Raw genomic sequence first — 15,331 nt, 5'->3', positions numbered from 1 at the left:
AGGTCTATAGCTCTAATGATTGAGCAGCCACATAAATTACAGAGTAAAAAAAAATTTTTTTAACAATGATACTTTGTTTTTGTATCTAAATATTTCCAATGTATTATTAGTCAGTGCTAACTTCTCTGTTACACAGGACTTTTATTTGGGCTAGTTCACATTGTGTTTACATTTCTCTACTTTCACAGCTACTGGGGAAAAAAAGTCACACTCATTTTTCTTTACTCCTAGTCACAGGACCCTGTTCAAAGTCTACTAAAGAAAAAGCCCCAAAACATTCCATTAAGCAGAAGGTTATAAAGAAAAAAGAAAGTGTGAGGTTATATATGGATTCCAATTATCTGAAGCTGCTTCTGCTCTTTGTTCACATTAATCATGGCATGTAAGAGAAAGGAACATTAATAAAATCCTTTCATATTAAAAAAAGACTATTTTTATGCTAAAAACTAAAGGTATTCCCATTTTACTAAGATATTATGTTGTTAATGTTTTGTGTGGTCACATTTCTGTTTAAAAAATAAACCTCATCTCTATTTTTTAACACTTCATATTAGAAATATGTAGAAAATGTTTTCTGTGGTACTATTGTACACATGGACTTATTTCAATGACCCACGAACTTGTACTTACGTTACTTAAAGTCAAATATTCATTTAACTCACACATACCCTTTCCGGTCACTGTACATTCTGTTCAGTCTGTCCCATTTTGCATTCAGTTGAGTGAGCATGTCCCTGATCTGAATGGCTTCGGGACCAGAGGCTTCAAGGATGACATCTGGCTGCTTCTCATGAACAACTGCAATCTGCTCTCCAAGTTTGTCCAGCTGATCCTTGATATTCTGCAAGCATATCATCATACAAAAGCAGAACTCAGTAAACTAAGAAAACAACAGAATCACAGGTAAAGGTTCACATGCATAGCAATCATTTAAAACAAAAGTGAGGCTAATTACCACTGCATGTGCAAACTGGGACTTTTCTATATAAAATCTTATAGTTTCAAAATGTGAGGAATACCATGACAATGATGCATGGAAAAGATGTTCTGACTGGCTTCAAGGGACAGTACAGAAAGGCTGTGAAAACACTGTCTGTAGGTAAGAAAACGCTTACCTCTAGAATCATAGTTTTACAAGCGTAATCACCTAATCACTGAGAAAATGAATTATCAAATCCATCAAACATGTCAAATCTATCAGAGACTTTTATTATGGCTTTATATAGAAGTACAACCAAATACTTGAGAAAAACTTTCAAAAAATTTAAAACTTTTAACTTGCAATCAATATGCAATGACAACCTGGGCATCTAGCCAATCTTAAATCAATATGGATGACCTGACATCATTTGTCACAAATGACAATCAAATTTATATAAGATTAAAATAAGAGCTCTGTTGTTACAAATAAATGTGCATTCATAAAAGTCTAGACCTATACTTTTTAAATTGAAAAACTTTGCTGTATCCCACCAGTGAACACAGTAAGGTTTCACTATTTATATAGTTTATCACTAATATGGAGCAAATCAAAGATTAGATCATATAAGTAAATACAACAGCAACTTTCCATCTCAGCATGGCGGTTCACACCTGTAATCCCAGCTCTTGACAGGCAAAGGAAGGGGAATGTGAGTATCAACACAGCCTGGGCTATCCAAGAAGGGCCTGTCTTTAAAAAACAGAGAGAGGATGGGAGGGAGGAAGGGAGAATGGGACGGAGGGAGAATGGGACGGAGGGAGAATGGGACAGAGGGAGGAAGGAAAAAGTCAAAACCAAAGGGGAGAGAAAGAGAGAGAGAAAGAAGGGATCCTTGCATTGCATTATTACCCACAGTTCCTGAAGTTCAGCACTGGACTTTTACCTTCAGAGAGTCCTCCTGGAAAGAGAAGTCTCCATAGACAGTGGTGCTGTGCTCAGGAATATTAAGTGATGTTTCAAGGCTGTCCATAATAAGTAAAATTTTATTAATTTCAACCAGATAATCTTCAGGGAGGACTGATGATGTAATTCCAGGAGACGATGGAATTGTTTTTCTCTGATGGATAGGGACTGCCTACAAAAAACATTCAAAGAAATAATGCAGGTGTCTTAAAACCTCCCATAAAAGTAACCACAAATTAAAAAAAAAAAAAAACTAGACTGTTTTATGATAGCATTCAAGAATATCAACCAAAGTTTTAAGAACCATAAGGTAAATATGATCAAAATACACTATGTACATACATAAAATATCATAAAATTAATAAATCTTATAAAATAACATTATTCAATATAATTTTCAAAGTTTAACCTTCATTGCTACAGAAACTCAGCAAACTGCTTCAGCTTTCATGTGCAGGCTGATGCTACACATTACACATAAAGTAACACTGACCCTGTCACCTAACATTATGTAGCAAGAAGCACAACTGCATCCTAAATGGACACAGATACATTGTCAATTGTAAATTCTACCTGAAACACACTATTTTCACATCATGACTGTATCATCCTTCTACAATACCACCATTAGAGTAAATACTTGTAGGCCACAGTGCTCAAAACTAAAGCTGAACATATTTTCAAAACATACTCAAAGGATATGGTAGCACATGCCTGTACGTCTTATTCCCTGTGAGGCTGAGATAGGAGGACCTCTTGGTTCAAAGTCAGTGAGAACAACAGAATAAGACCACATCTCATTGACTGATGGACGGATTATTAGTTAATTTATTAATTAAGAAATGCTATGAGGGTTTTGACTGAAATAATATTGATCTAACTTTGCAACGGTGTTGCTGAGCACAGACACCTGACAAAGGCTACTGGGTCTGGGTCCTATGGGGCTGGACTCAGACCTCCTTTGCTGTACTGTAGAAATCCTGAATCCTCCACTCAGAATAAAATGCTGTCTCAGGAGTTTTAACCCTCAGGAGTTGAAATACTTCACTCATTTGACAGATATACTTTAATGAATGCTGTCTACTACTTTCAAGTAGCCAGTTACCAGATGCACTGTTTTCATTGAAGACAGGGTCTCATATACACCAGGCTGTCTCTACTCTCTATTTAGCCAAGAATAGCCCTGAATCTCTGATCCTCCTGCTGCCATCTCCTGAATGCTAGAACCATTAAAATGTGCCATTGCACCCAGTGCACATGTTGCTGAGGATTTAACATGGGACTTCATTCGTGAAGGCAAGCACTCTACCAGCTGAGACACGGCCCCAGCCCAAAATGTTCACGTCTACACTTTATTTTTAAGACGAGAGTATTCACCTGTAAATTTGATGATATAGTAGTAATAACAAACACATGTTTCCCCACTAAGAGATTATAATTATTTTCAAGATCTCTAAGTGAGTTAAAACTCCAGGCTACAAATCACTGACGCAGTAGCCTACTGTTGAATTAAAAAACCTTTGTGCACTGCCATCTAGAATCTGAGTAGCTTCTATTCTCATCAACTGGACATTACTAGAGAGCTAGGTGTAAAGCAAGCTTACGGATTTCTGACTTTATCAATGGGACCATTTAAAATTATCTCTAATAATTATTATATTATTTTAATGCTATATGTTTATATCGTATTCTACAGGCATTTCTAGGTATGCACTCACATTTAAGAAAAATTCTATATTCTAGCAAATATAAAAGAATGTTGAAGTAATCAATACCTCAGTCTTGGAGCCACTTCTAAATAAAAAGATGCTAAATATTTTACAAAAGCTAAAAATATATGTATATATGATATTTAAATGTCTTTTAAAAGAGGCTAACGTGGCAGGGTGAGGACACAAAGAAGGCTCACACATCCCTTTTCTCATTATCAAGGATAAAGAAAGCGATCCAATGAATGTATATGCATACTGAGGGCCTCAGAGCATCCTGCTGCTACAGCTTTCTGGCCATTAACCAGATCTGTTTCTCAGAGACCAAAAGCAGCTGAAGCTCCACAAGTGCCCCGGGTACACTTGGGGACTGATCTCTGCAATACTCCTCACATCACTGGGCACTACCACTTGAAACTGCTGACTCCCTCCTGGTCTGCTTCTTGGGTCTCATACCAAGCCTTTATTCTGCAAGGTCAATAAAGACCCAGGTTTAAGCACACAAACAAATAGAATTCACATCCATCAAGATGATCTCATCTACTAATCAACTCAGGCTTTTCTGTCCCTTTCTACTCTTTGCAAAAGCCTGACAGTTCAAAATGTGCTTTCTACTCTCCAGATAGATTTTTTTCCTCCCAGGGTGATCAGTGAAAATGTCCTACGGGGGAAAAAATGTCTTCAGGGGGTTGACCTAGACTTTATTTCTGGATAATTCTATTTTTAAAGAAGTCTACTTGTGGAAGTGGGGAGAGCTCAAGGGGAGGGACTAGGGTGTGGGGAGGAGTAGGGAAATGGCTGGGCTGGAGTTTGAATCCTTTCACCACATGCTCCTGTCACCCCTTGTTGGCAATAGGAGACAGGAAGATACCAGATGTTCACTGGCCAGTCTGCCCAGCGGAAACTCTGAGCTTTACATTCAATCAGCCTCTGTCCCCCAAAAAATAAAGTGACGAACAATAGGGAAGACACCCTCCTCAGGCATCTGCATGCTCACTCCCATGCACATACCACACAGTTCAGGCACACACAGGCTGCCCAGGGACAGAAACAAAAAGCCAGCATGTCACATGCAGGGAGTACTGGGAAGATATGATGTTACATGGGGTGGCCCACATCCACAATACAGGCCGCACAGAGAAAAATTTAACTGAATAGTTTACTATTTTGTTGTTATTGCCCTATTAGGGCAGAAAAAAAAAAACTGAAATGGAATAGAATTTCTATTCATCAACTCTTTCAAGAAAACAGATGTTCCAGAAAGCAAAGGAGGTTTTAAAAATCTTAAAGGAAAACCACAGTCATGAGTTGCTACACACACATTAAAAATAACTAAGAGACAAAACCCAACAAAATACTATTATTGTGCTATAAGAAAGATTATCGTCTGCATTTTATAACGCATCGACTCTATCCTATTGTTATAGAATTCAAAATCACTGACAGGTATGGAGGTCAAAGCACAACTTTCAGATTCGGTTCTTTCCTTCCACTTTGGGTTTCCGGGATTGATGCTATGCTGTCAGGGCTGCATAGCCAGCATTTGTGACAGCTGAATCATCTAAATGACCCTACCTATATTTTCTTTTTTTATTTCTATGCCTGGCGTGCAAACATGGGTACGTGTGTGCTTGCTTGTGTGCATATGTGTGTGTATGCCTCCTTGCTTGCATGCATGTGCATATGTGTGTATGTGTCTGCAAGCGTAGATATGTATGCATGCATGAGGAAGCTGCAGGCTGAGCTGAGGAGTCTTCCTCTATCATTCTTGACCTAAGTCGCTAAGGCAGAGTATCTCAATTGAATCCAGTACTGGCTGACATGAGTTTAGCTAATCAGCTTGCTCTGGGGATCTTCTTCTTTGATGGGTTGGAATTACAGGTAGGTTGCCAAATTCACCCAGCTAAAGTGCTAAAGGTCCAAACATAGGTCCATGTACTTACATACCAAGCAGTTTACCTGCTCAGTCATCTCCCAAGCACCAAGAATGCATATATATTTCAGAGTAATACCCTAGTCAACAAATGAGAAAAGGCCATTTCATAGATATTTTACTAAAGAAAGTAGGTTCTGTCCTTGAGTTGCTAATTGTGAATGCATATTAGAGTAACCTACAGCACAGTAGCTCGATTATAATAAAACTGGGTGTACATCAACAGAAGAATGGGTAAAGAAAATGGACACTGGAATTTTTCAACCATAAGAAAAGATGAAGTTATATGGTTAACAAAAAAATGTAACAACTATATTAAGCAAATTAAGCCAGTCTCAGAAAGACAAATAGTATATGTTGTCTCTACTTTGTGGTTCCTAGACATTATGAATATTATATCTCTGACAGAAAAGTACAAGTGAAACTTCTAGGGGAACAAAGGGGGATGATGCAAGTAAGAAGGAGAAAGAGGTGGGCAGAGAATTATGGGAGAGAATGTTCGGCATACAATATACACTTTCATGAATTTTTCATTATCATTTTTAGCTTTATTTCTTAAATGTGCCACTCCTAGACTAACCTAAAGGATTCTGGGTTTAACTACTCTTAGATATGGACTTGGCCACTTCTGTTTTAGTTGTTGTTATTGTTATGACTTTGTTTCTTTAAGTTCTCCAAATAATTTCAATACTCAATTAAAAAACAACACACAGAGATGGGTCAGTGGGTGAGGCCACATGCCACCAGCCCTGACGGCACGGCTTTGTCGCCCTAGATGTATAGGGTGAAAAAACAAACCCACCTACTTGTCCACTAACCTCCACACATGGGCCATCACTTTTCTATGACCTTGTAACAATCAAATGGTAAATACCTGATGTTAGATTCAACTTGAAACCTACATGTTGTTTTATTCCACCAAGGAGGGTGTGTGTGTGTGTGCATACACCCATGCAAGTGTTCCGAAGTGCACATGTACACATGTACATCCAAGTGTGCATGTGCCCGAGTGTTACCCTGAGAAACACCACCTGCCTGCTGAGACAGGGTCTCTCATTGGCCCTTTCTCACAGCCTAGAGCTCACTCATTAGGCTAGACGCTCTGGCCAACAAAGCCTGGGGATTATAGTACTGTGCCACCATGCTCAGCATCCCTACATGATTCTGGGGACTGAACTGAGTTCAAGTCCTCATGCTTGTGACATACACAATTCCCAGACCGGCATCCCCAGTCCATAGCCTAATGGTTGTGATTCCTGCTTCATATGATGTGATAAACAAGAAAACAGCAGAGAATAGAACTGAAGCTCCCTCCTTCTAGACAGACAGGTTACTTTTTAAGACTAAGAAAGGAAACATGTGGAAGGTGGAAGCAGATGGCAACTTCATTTTGGATCATACAGCAAGGCCCCTGCAGACAGAGATAGCAAGCCATGGCACAGGAATACACTCAGTTCCAAAGTGATCAAATAAAGTTGATTCCAGAAAGAACTACTGGAGAACAGAACCCTCGGGCACATCATTTAAAACACCACAAGGAAGCTACTCTTTCTTCTTGCAGTGGTATCAATGACTGCAGACACAGCTGAGAAGAGGACATAGAAGGCTTCTGTGACAGCCCCTACCTCTACTGCAACCCCAACTCCCAAAGGAACAGCCTAAAAGGAAGCCATCAAAGAGAACTCTTAAAATGGCTCTGGCAGGAGTGCAGGTGGAGAAGGACTCAATTTATTTAGCAGGCTGGCCACTGCGAGTTTGACCATGCTCCAGTGAGTACATGCACAACCAAAAATGGACTTGTCTTCTTTTTCTTTTGTGGGGCAGGTTATAAGAGTGAGGGAACAGCCATGAGAGGACAAGGAACTGAGTGATAGAGTGCATGATATGAAACTCCCAAATAGTCAACAGCATACACAAGGCATAGGGTCCAACCCCCAACCCTCAAAAGAACAGTAATTAGTCAGACATAAGAAGAAAGTGAGGAGAAAATAACATAACTTCCTGACTGATCTGCTTGTATCACTGGCGAGGATGGCACAACAGGATAGGAGACATCCCATCTTACCTTGATTTTGTTGTAACGTGTATGCAAAAGTAACAACTGCAAACGGATCTTTTCTTTCTTACTGTCCTCCATAGGTTCGTGTAACAAATGTTCCCCTCTTTGCAAAACTTCCTCAATCTGGGCTCTCTCCTCATCCATCTGAATGTTTAAAGAAGAAAAAAAAATTATTGAAAATAAAAATGCAGAGACAGACTTAATACGCTGCATTGTTCCATGTAAGAACTAAACTGAAACAGACAGACAAGGCAGTGTGGGTCAAGCTTTAGCCTGAATGGAACAACTGCTCCTGATTTTCTTCAGGTAATTTGTATTTGAAAATAAAATATCCCAAAGCTAGCTTATCACACCTTAGCTAATGACAGTCATAAGTAAGAAAGTAGGAAGTATACGTAAGTCACTATGATTCTTTACTATTATTATTATTATTAGTTTGTTTGTTTGCTTGAGACAAGGTTTCGTGTAGTCCAGGCTAGCCTTGTACTTGCTATATAGCGAAAGAAGATCATGAACTTCCACTCTTTCTGCATCTGCCTCCCATGTGCTGGGATTAGATGAATGTGTCACCACACTGGGTTGTATTCAAGCACTGCATAAGTCACCTGATAGCTTTGACAACAATCCTCACAAATCACATCTGGATTTCTTCATGTGGTGAGTCAAGCAAGTAAATCCACATTATTAAAAGAGAAAAAAAAAAAGAGTAGAGTCTGCAAACCACCCACCTTTTCCTCATCATTGCTGGAGTCCGAGTGCTTTTCCACAACTTTCAACATGTGCTCTATGTCGTTTTCTAATCTTTCCAAGTCAGAGAAAGGCCCTGCAGCTTCAACAGTTCCAGCACGGTCCAAGCATGGGTAGGATGAAGAAGGGTCCTGGCCTATCAACATCTAGGGAAGGAAAAGAGGCCTTTGAGAGTGTACTGCTGACTTTATTTTCCTAACTCATCCTGAGAGGTGAGGGTTACAGCAGGAACCACCATTTATGGGAAATAATGCTAATGTCATTCATCACAGAGCAATGATGTTTGAAAATCTAGACTTCTTTGAATAACTCATTTTTCAGCCTGGCGCCAAGGACATGAAGTGTGCTCAGTTGACCATGGCTGCTTGGAGTACTGTATGGCAGATGACACTGTGAACACCCTATAGGAAACAGGCCCATGTTCAAGCCATCCCTGCCACAGACATGAAAGAAATGATGGCCAATTCTCACCCAGGGCAAGAACCCTAGAGAACACTGCACATAAATGCTCCCCAAGAAGAATTCCCCTTGGGTTTTTTGATACTCAAACCTCAAAGAAGATTGTAATCCCAAATGCCATATCTTCACATCTATATAGCAAAACATCACATTTGGAAAAAAAAAAATGAAAGTTAGAATAGCAATTTCAATAAAAAATAAATGAACAACAACAACAACAAAGAAGTAACATCTAGCATCAGCCACATATGATGAAAGTAGCAGTCACACATCCTGACTACAGACACATGAAGTGCACAAACTTTACTGGCCCACACTGAAACTGTCTGGAACAGCCCTTTTACAACTTCTGCCACAAGCCAATGAATTCTAAAATCTGATACCAGCAGAATAGTAAGAGATGAGCCAGTAAGACGATTTTAACAAACACAACATTCCCAAGGGCCCAATATCCATAAAATTAACCTAGGAATCATAACAGACCATAGAATTTTACCATTAAAATCCATTTCAAGGGAGCATGTACAAAATGATATAAAATTTTTATATTTTAGTATCATGCATCAATGAGTAAAATTAGTTATACAACAGAATGATTTGCAAAGGTCATTTGGGGGATGATACTAAATTTCTTTCTCTGTTCTTTCTCTTACCCCACTTCTCTGCATAGTTTTTAAAGTCAAATAAATTCTCTTGAATCTTTAAAAAGAATAAAATAGACTTAAATCAGACAATAAGGAGATAAAGTCAAGATTAAAGAAGACAAATGCTAAAGCAAGGTCTTGCTGTGTTCTTTTAAATCATGAATAATTATATTCCTGGTCATGAAAAAATTTTAAAGTTTTTTATGGAAAGAAAATTTGGCCCACTATACCCAATGTTTGAAATTAAAGTAAAGTTAGATAATATATGTGTGTTTCTTGTGAAGATGGCTGTTATTCATGACCCTCCTTTTAAGTGATAAAGCTCCTTTTTTCTTTTTTGAATTAGTAACTTCAGAAAGTCTCTCCATGAACTACACATTGTGAGTTTTTTAGAACATTTAAATCTGTCAACATATAAACACACACACACATACTCACATGTGTTTTCTATTTCTATGAACACATATATTAAAAGGATTAAGTTCAAGATCTAGGATTGATAATCATACCTAACCTGGGAAGTTATTTCTGTTCCTGTTCCAACTCTCAGCTGACTCTGAAACCTGTCCTGAGTGAGTTATTTACTAAATAAAATTTTCTTATATTAATAATCACAAAAAAACAAAACAAAAAAAAATAATCACATATAAGTAACAGCAATTGCTTTGCCAAAAAGTTATTAAAATTCATTTAAAAATTAATAGGCCTAAACAGTTATCTACCATTTACAGATGTACCCATGGGGAAATGGTATTCTATAAAAATGCAAGTACTCACTTGGGAACTTCTGATGTGCTGCGACACCTTTTCAAAGTTCCTGTTCAGCTCAGCTAGCTTCGGTTCCACGAGTTCCCTACTGGCGCTTCCACGTGCATTCATCAAGATGATTGCTTGTTCACGAACATTCTCAACCTGGAGGCTGGCATCATCCAGTTCAGACAGTAAACGCTGATGGTAAAAGGAGAGAGAGATAGAGACAGAAAGAGACAGAAGACAGAGAGAAGGGAGAGGGAGAGAGAAACAGAGAGGGTGAGAGAGAGACAGAGGGAGAGGAAGGGGGAGATAAAGATAGAAAGAGGTAGAGGAAGAGAGATAGAGACAGAGAGAGATGGAGAGGAAGAGAGATAGAGGGAGAGAGAAGAAAACAGAGATAGAGTGACAGAGAGAGAGGAAGAGAGACAGAGAGAAAGGGAGAGGAGGAGAAAGAGACAGAGAAAGTGGGAGAGAAAGAGAGAGACAGGGAGAGTAGGAGAGACACAGAGAGAGAGAGAATTATTCTAAAGGAAAAGACAAAACCAAACATGGGTGTTATGCTTACTATGAACTAAGAGGTCTCAGCACCATTGACCAGAGCAAGTGCTGATCATAAAAAAAAATCTATGGGCGATCTTGGTTCTGTCCACCATGATAAATGTTAAAAAGTAAACAGCATGAGAATGCCACACCCACCACTAACAGTACACAGCACAAGAGAACAAAGACTGCAAATCATCCCATGGGACATGTGAGGCTGACTACCTGCACGATTTCTTCCTGTTTACTCGCTGGTTTCTTTTCAATCTCATCCAATAGAGCTTCAGCTTGATAAAGCCAGGTACTGATATGAGCGACATGCCCATCAAATATCTCCAGCTGATTCTGATGGTTCTACAAAGGAATAAAATAATGCTGACAAAATTAAGTGAAATATTAATGTGGTGCTCTTAGAAGGGATTGAAAAGGCCATCTAAGAGCATGTTGTATGACACATAATTATACTCAACAATGAACAATTGTGTTTGCTACATACTTTTCTTGGTTTGGTTTTGAGTTTGGGTTTTTGGAGGGAGGGACCACTAATTTACAGTTCTAGAGACTGAACACACTGCACAACTGAATACATCCCCCGCCCTCTTTTTACTTTGAGATAGGGTTTCACTAAGTTGTCTAGGCTATTTTTAGATTTACCATGTAACCCAAGCAGACTTTTCAACTTGTGATCCTCCTGCCTCAGCCATACAAGTAGCTGAGACTACAAGCCTGCACTACCAGACCTGATTCTTTTAAGAGGCAATGGGGGTCCTGGGTTTTTTTGTTTGTTTGTTTGGTTGGTTGGTTGGTTTTGTTTTTGTTGATTTGTTTTGTTTTGTTTTGTTTTGAGACATGGCTTTGCTATGTAGGTCAACCTTGATACTCCTGTCTTGGTCTCTTACGTGCTGGGATTACAGGCCAAGGCCAGCTTTGGCTACGCCTTTTTCTCTACATTGATATGTGGTGATATATCTTATGATACAGTAGAATTTACCTGAAGCTATACAGGTAATGGGTAATGGACCAGAATATAAACCTCTGATCAATCAAGACCTAAGCACATGACCTTCTTTGCCCTACACATCCTAACTGATTAGAAAAAATAACCAGATAGTTGATTCTTTTATCTGTCTCTATCCACTACTGGGGAATTATATGAGTTAGATAAAGTCCTATCATATGTGTCAGAATAAAATAATGATATAAATGATAATTCTCACTTCAGACATTGGGGATGTTATGTTTATCATTGGTAGGGGAGCATCAGCAAACACTATGAAAGTGTAGTGTTCATAACAGTCAAAAATGGGATGTTTAACATACTGCTATATAATAACTATATATATGCTATATATTTTCAGTCACTAATCATAAAATCATACAAGGTAGAAATAATAATAATGACAGTTTTATAGATGAGAAAAAGAAAGACTAGATTTTATAAGTAACTTCAGTGAGGTAGTAATGAAAAACTTCACAGGCACAGGTCTAAATGATTATACCATCATTTGGTATAATCCTTGATCTGAGCTAGTATATGACTAAGACATTGTAAAGACTGTGTGTATATAAATATACATTTACACATATATATGCATATAACTTATACTGTTATAACTAAATACTATATCATTAAAACAAAAGTATATTTACTAAAATATTAAGTAAAACAGCCCCTATGTTTAGCATGAATATTTTGCTTTCATACAATAGAGGTATTGTAAATTCTTCCATTTAATACCTTTTCAACGGAAAAATAAAATATACACTAATAAAACTAATTCACAAGCAAAGCAAAACAAAACCAAGACACACAGGAAACAGATTTGGAGTTCTGATGAGGGCCATGCACTTTAAATATAATTACGGAGAAGACGTCAGCACTGGTGTGTGCTGGCGACATACCAGCAAGGTGCTGTACCAGTCCTCGGTCCAGGTGCGGACTCGGCTCCAGCCAGCATTGAGCACACAGAGGTTCTCTTCCAGAACAGTCTCGCTACCCAGGACCAGGTGCTGAAGGGCAGCACCACTCTCTGTAATAGCGTTTAAGTCAGCTTTTCTCTTTTCCAGATCCTTCAGAACACTCTAGAAGGAAAAAAACCCACTTGACTTAAAGAACATAGCAACATTTAGCCTAACCTTACATGTTTTGTTTTAATAGCTTTTCTTCAACAATATAAGAGTCTATGATATCCTAGGTATCATTGAAATACTTTATTTTTTATTTTTTATTTATTTTCAACTTTTATTAGTTACACTTTATTCACTTTGTACCCCCCATAAACTCCTCCCTCCTCCCCTCCTAATCCTACCTTCCCTCCCCCTTCTTCACCCATGCCCCTCCCCAAGTCCACTGGTAGGAGAGGTCCTCCTCTCCTTCCTTCTGATCTTAGTCTATCAGATCTCATCAGGAGTGGCTGCATTGTCATCTTCTGTGGCCTGGTAACACTGCTCCCCCCTCAGGGGGAGGTGATCAAAGAGCAGGCCAATCAGTTTATGTCAGAGGCAGTCCCTCTTCCCATTACTATGTAACCCACTTGGACACTGAACTGCCAAGGGCTACATTGGTGCAGGGGTTCTAGGTTATCTCCATGCATGACTTGGTTGGAGTATGAGTCTCTGGAAAGGCCCCTGTGTTCAAATTTTCTGGTTCTGTTGCTCTCCTTGTGGAGAAATACTTTAAAGGTTTATAAAACTCAGGTCACTGACACATTGAGAACTCTCAAAACCATCATAAAAACTAAACCAGGTAAGTAAATGAATATGAAAAGACATAAGAAATTCAGATGTCAAACACAGGTGAAGCAAATCAGGGGAGAACCAGTGAAACAAGTTTGGACTTCAGCTTCACACCCTGCAGTGGGAATATCCCAGGTCAGGAAAGGGTGATGGGAACTCACACACAAATGGAGTTTTAACAGGAAAGTGCACATTTGCAGGAATGCGAAGTGTACCCAAAAAACGCAAACCCTCTTGAAATCACTAGCCAGAAGCAACTCTGTCCCCAGCACTCCTCCTGGCATTGTATCTTTTTTAAACTGTTGCTTCTTTCTCAAAAACTACTTTTCAGCTTTATGTTTATCCACACGTATGTGTGTGAGTACATATTTGTATGTGTGCCCATGAAGCCAGAGGCAACAGATCTCCTGATCCTAGAGTTACAGGCAGATGGTAGCCCTGAGAATAAAACACTGGTCTTCTGCAAGAGCAAACAGCATTCTTAACCACTAAGCTATCGCTCTAGCACGATGGTACACTTTCTTAAATCAACACTTAAAGCAATTATTTCAAGGAATTCTAGATCTGTTGTAAAAACTGCTAAAAATTACATCTCAGAAAAGATACAAATCCACAAGAGAGTCAAGGTTTAAACACTATCAGGGTCATGGCATTTAGAGATGCATTTAAAAGGCACTCAGATATTTCCTGTATGTATTCTTCTTCACCAGTGTGAGAAGAAAAGAACAACTACAAACATGCTCCATGCAGGTCCGATTTTCTGCACTCCTCCAGCGGTTATGTACTGACTGACTAGAATTGGTTGTAAGGACCATAAGAAATAACTACAGATAAATAATTAAGTTTAAATAATACCTACACGATCCTAGTGGGTTCTAAAATTAAAAGTACTGAAAATAATATTGAATCTATAGAATAAAACTTACACTTAAGTTCACAAATAATAATGCCACTTAAGCTTTAATTTTAAATATTGCACATAATATTTAAGTGAAGAAACTAAAATGGTTTTTAAATCTGTAGTGGTTTAAATCATGTGTTTTTAAATCTGAAAGCACATCACTGAAAAGGTGGGTGGCTACATTTCACGCCAGCGTTCCACTCCACTGAAGAGAATGTGCTGTGTGTCTGTATCCATCCTCACAATGTCAAATCTGTAAAAGCATTGAATGGGAATTCAGGAGTATATTTCACAAGAGACAAGCTTACCATTATTTATTGTTTGTCCTTAAAAATGATATTTTTTAAAAAATGAAACTTATGAAACCAGAAGTCTCATCAAATATTAATGTATACAACTTAATAGCAACTATATATTATATATGCACACATATGTATGTATATATGTATATACATCTAAATAATAATTAATAAAAAAGAACATGTGTACATTTATATGGTAATAAAACAAAACAATATATAATAGATGCATGGTTTTATTTATTTATATATGTATATAAAACATAATATTTATAAAGGAAAAAAATTCAACATGTACCAAAGTAAAAATAACTCAGAGGGTGGGAAAAATAAGACATAACATTTTAATAAGGATTTGAGTCCACTGTGGTGGTGCATGCTGGTAGAATATGCTAAAGGGACAGAGGCAGGAAAATCTTCAGAGTGAGGCCAGCCTGGGTTACAGCTGTCCGCCAGGAAGATGGCTCAGCAGGCAAAGGATTTGCTATGCAAGTCTGGAAACCCAAGTACAGTCCCTGGAAACCACATAAAGGTGAAAAGAGAAAACCAATTCTAGAAGTTATTCTGTGTCCTGCACATTGGTCTCAAGACACAAGTGAGCCTTCACTCACACATACATGTGTATACACACACACACACACACACACACACATGCACAACAACAAC

The 15,331-nt window shown here is 38.4% G+C and overlaps 1 protein-coding gene across 3 annotated transcripts in view; it reads right to left on the bottom strand.

The window, feature by feature from the left end:
- Utrn (utrophin) overlaps positions 1-15,331 on the bottom strand; it is a 524,212-nt gene that overhangs the window by 306,288 nt on the left and 202,593 nt on the right. For all 3 annotated transcript variants that reach the window (XM_060380271.1, XM_060380270.1, XM_060380269.1), the window contains 7 exons: positions 12,632-12,811; positions 10,955-11,083; positions 10,214-10,384; positions 8,315-8,479; positions 7,593-7,730; positions 1,866-2,057; positions 669-841 (listed from right to left, as the gene is read on the bottom strand). In XM_060380271.1, coding sequence (XP_060236254.1) covers positions 669-841; positions 1,866-2,057; positions 7,593-7,730; positions 8,315-8,479; positions 10,214-10,384; positions 10,955-11,083; positions 12,632-12,811 — 1,148 coding nt within the window. The remainder of the gene's footprint in view (positions 1-668; positions 842-1,865; positions 2,058-7,592; positions 7,731-8,314; positions 8,480-10,213; positions 10,385-10,954; positions 11,084-12,631; positions 12,812-15,331) is intronic.

The sequence above is a fragment of the Meriones unguiculatus genome, chromosome 3 (genome assembly GCF_030254825.1).
Source record: "Meriones unguiculatus strain TT.TT164.6M chromosome 3, Bangor_MerUng_6.1, whole genome shotgun sequence".
In the NCBI taxonomy this organism is placed as follows: domain Eukaryota; kingdom Metazoa; phylum Chordata; class Mammalia; order Rodentia; family Muridae; genus Meriones; species Meriones unguiculatus.
Note: the sequence above shows the minus strand (reverse complement) of the source record. Positions and strands in the feature narration are given on the sequence as shown.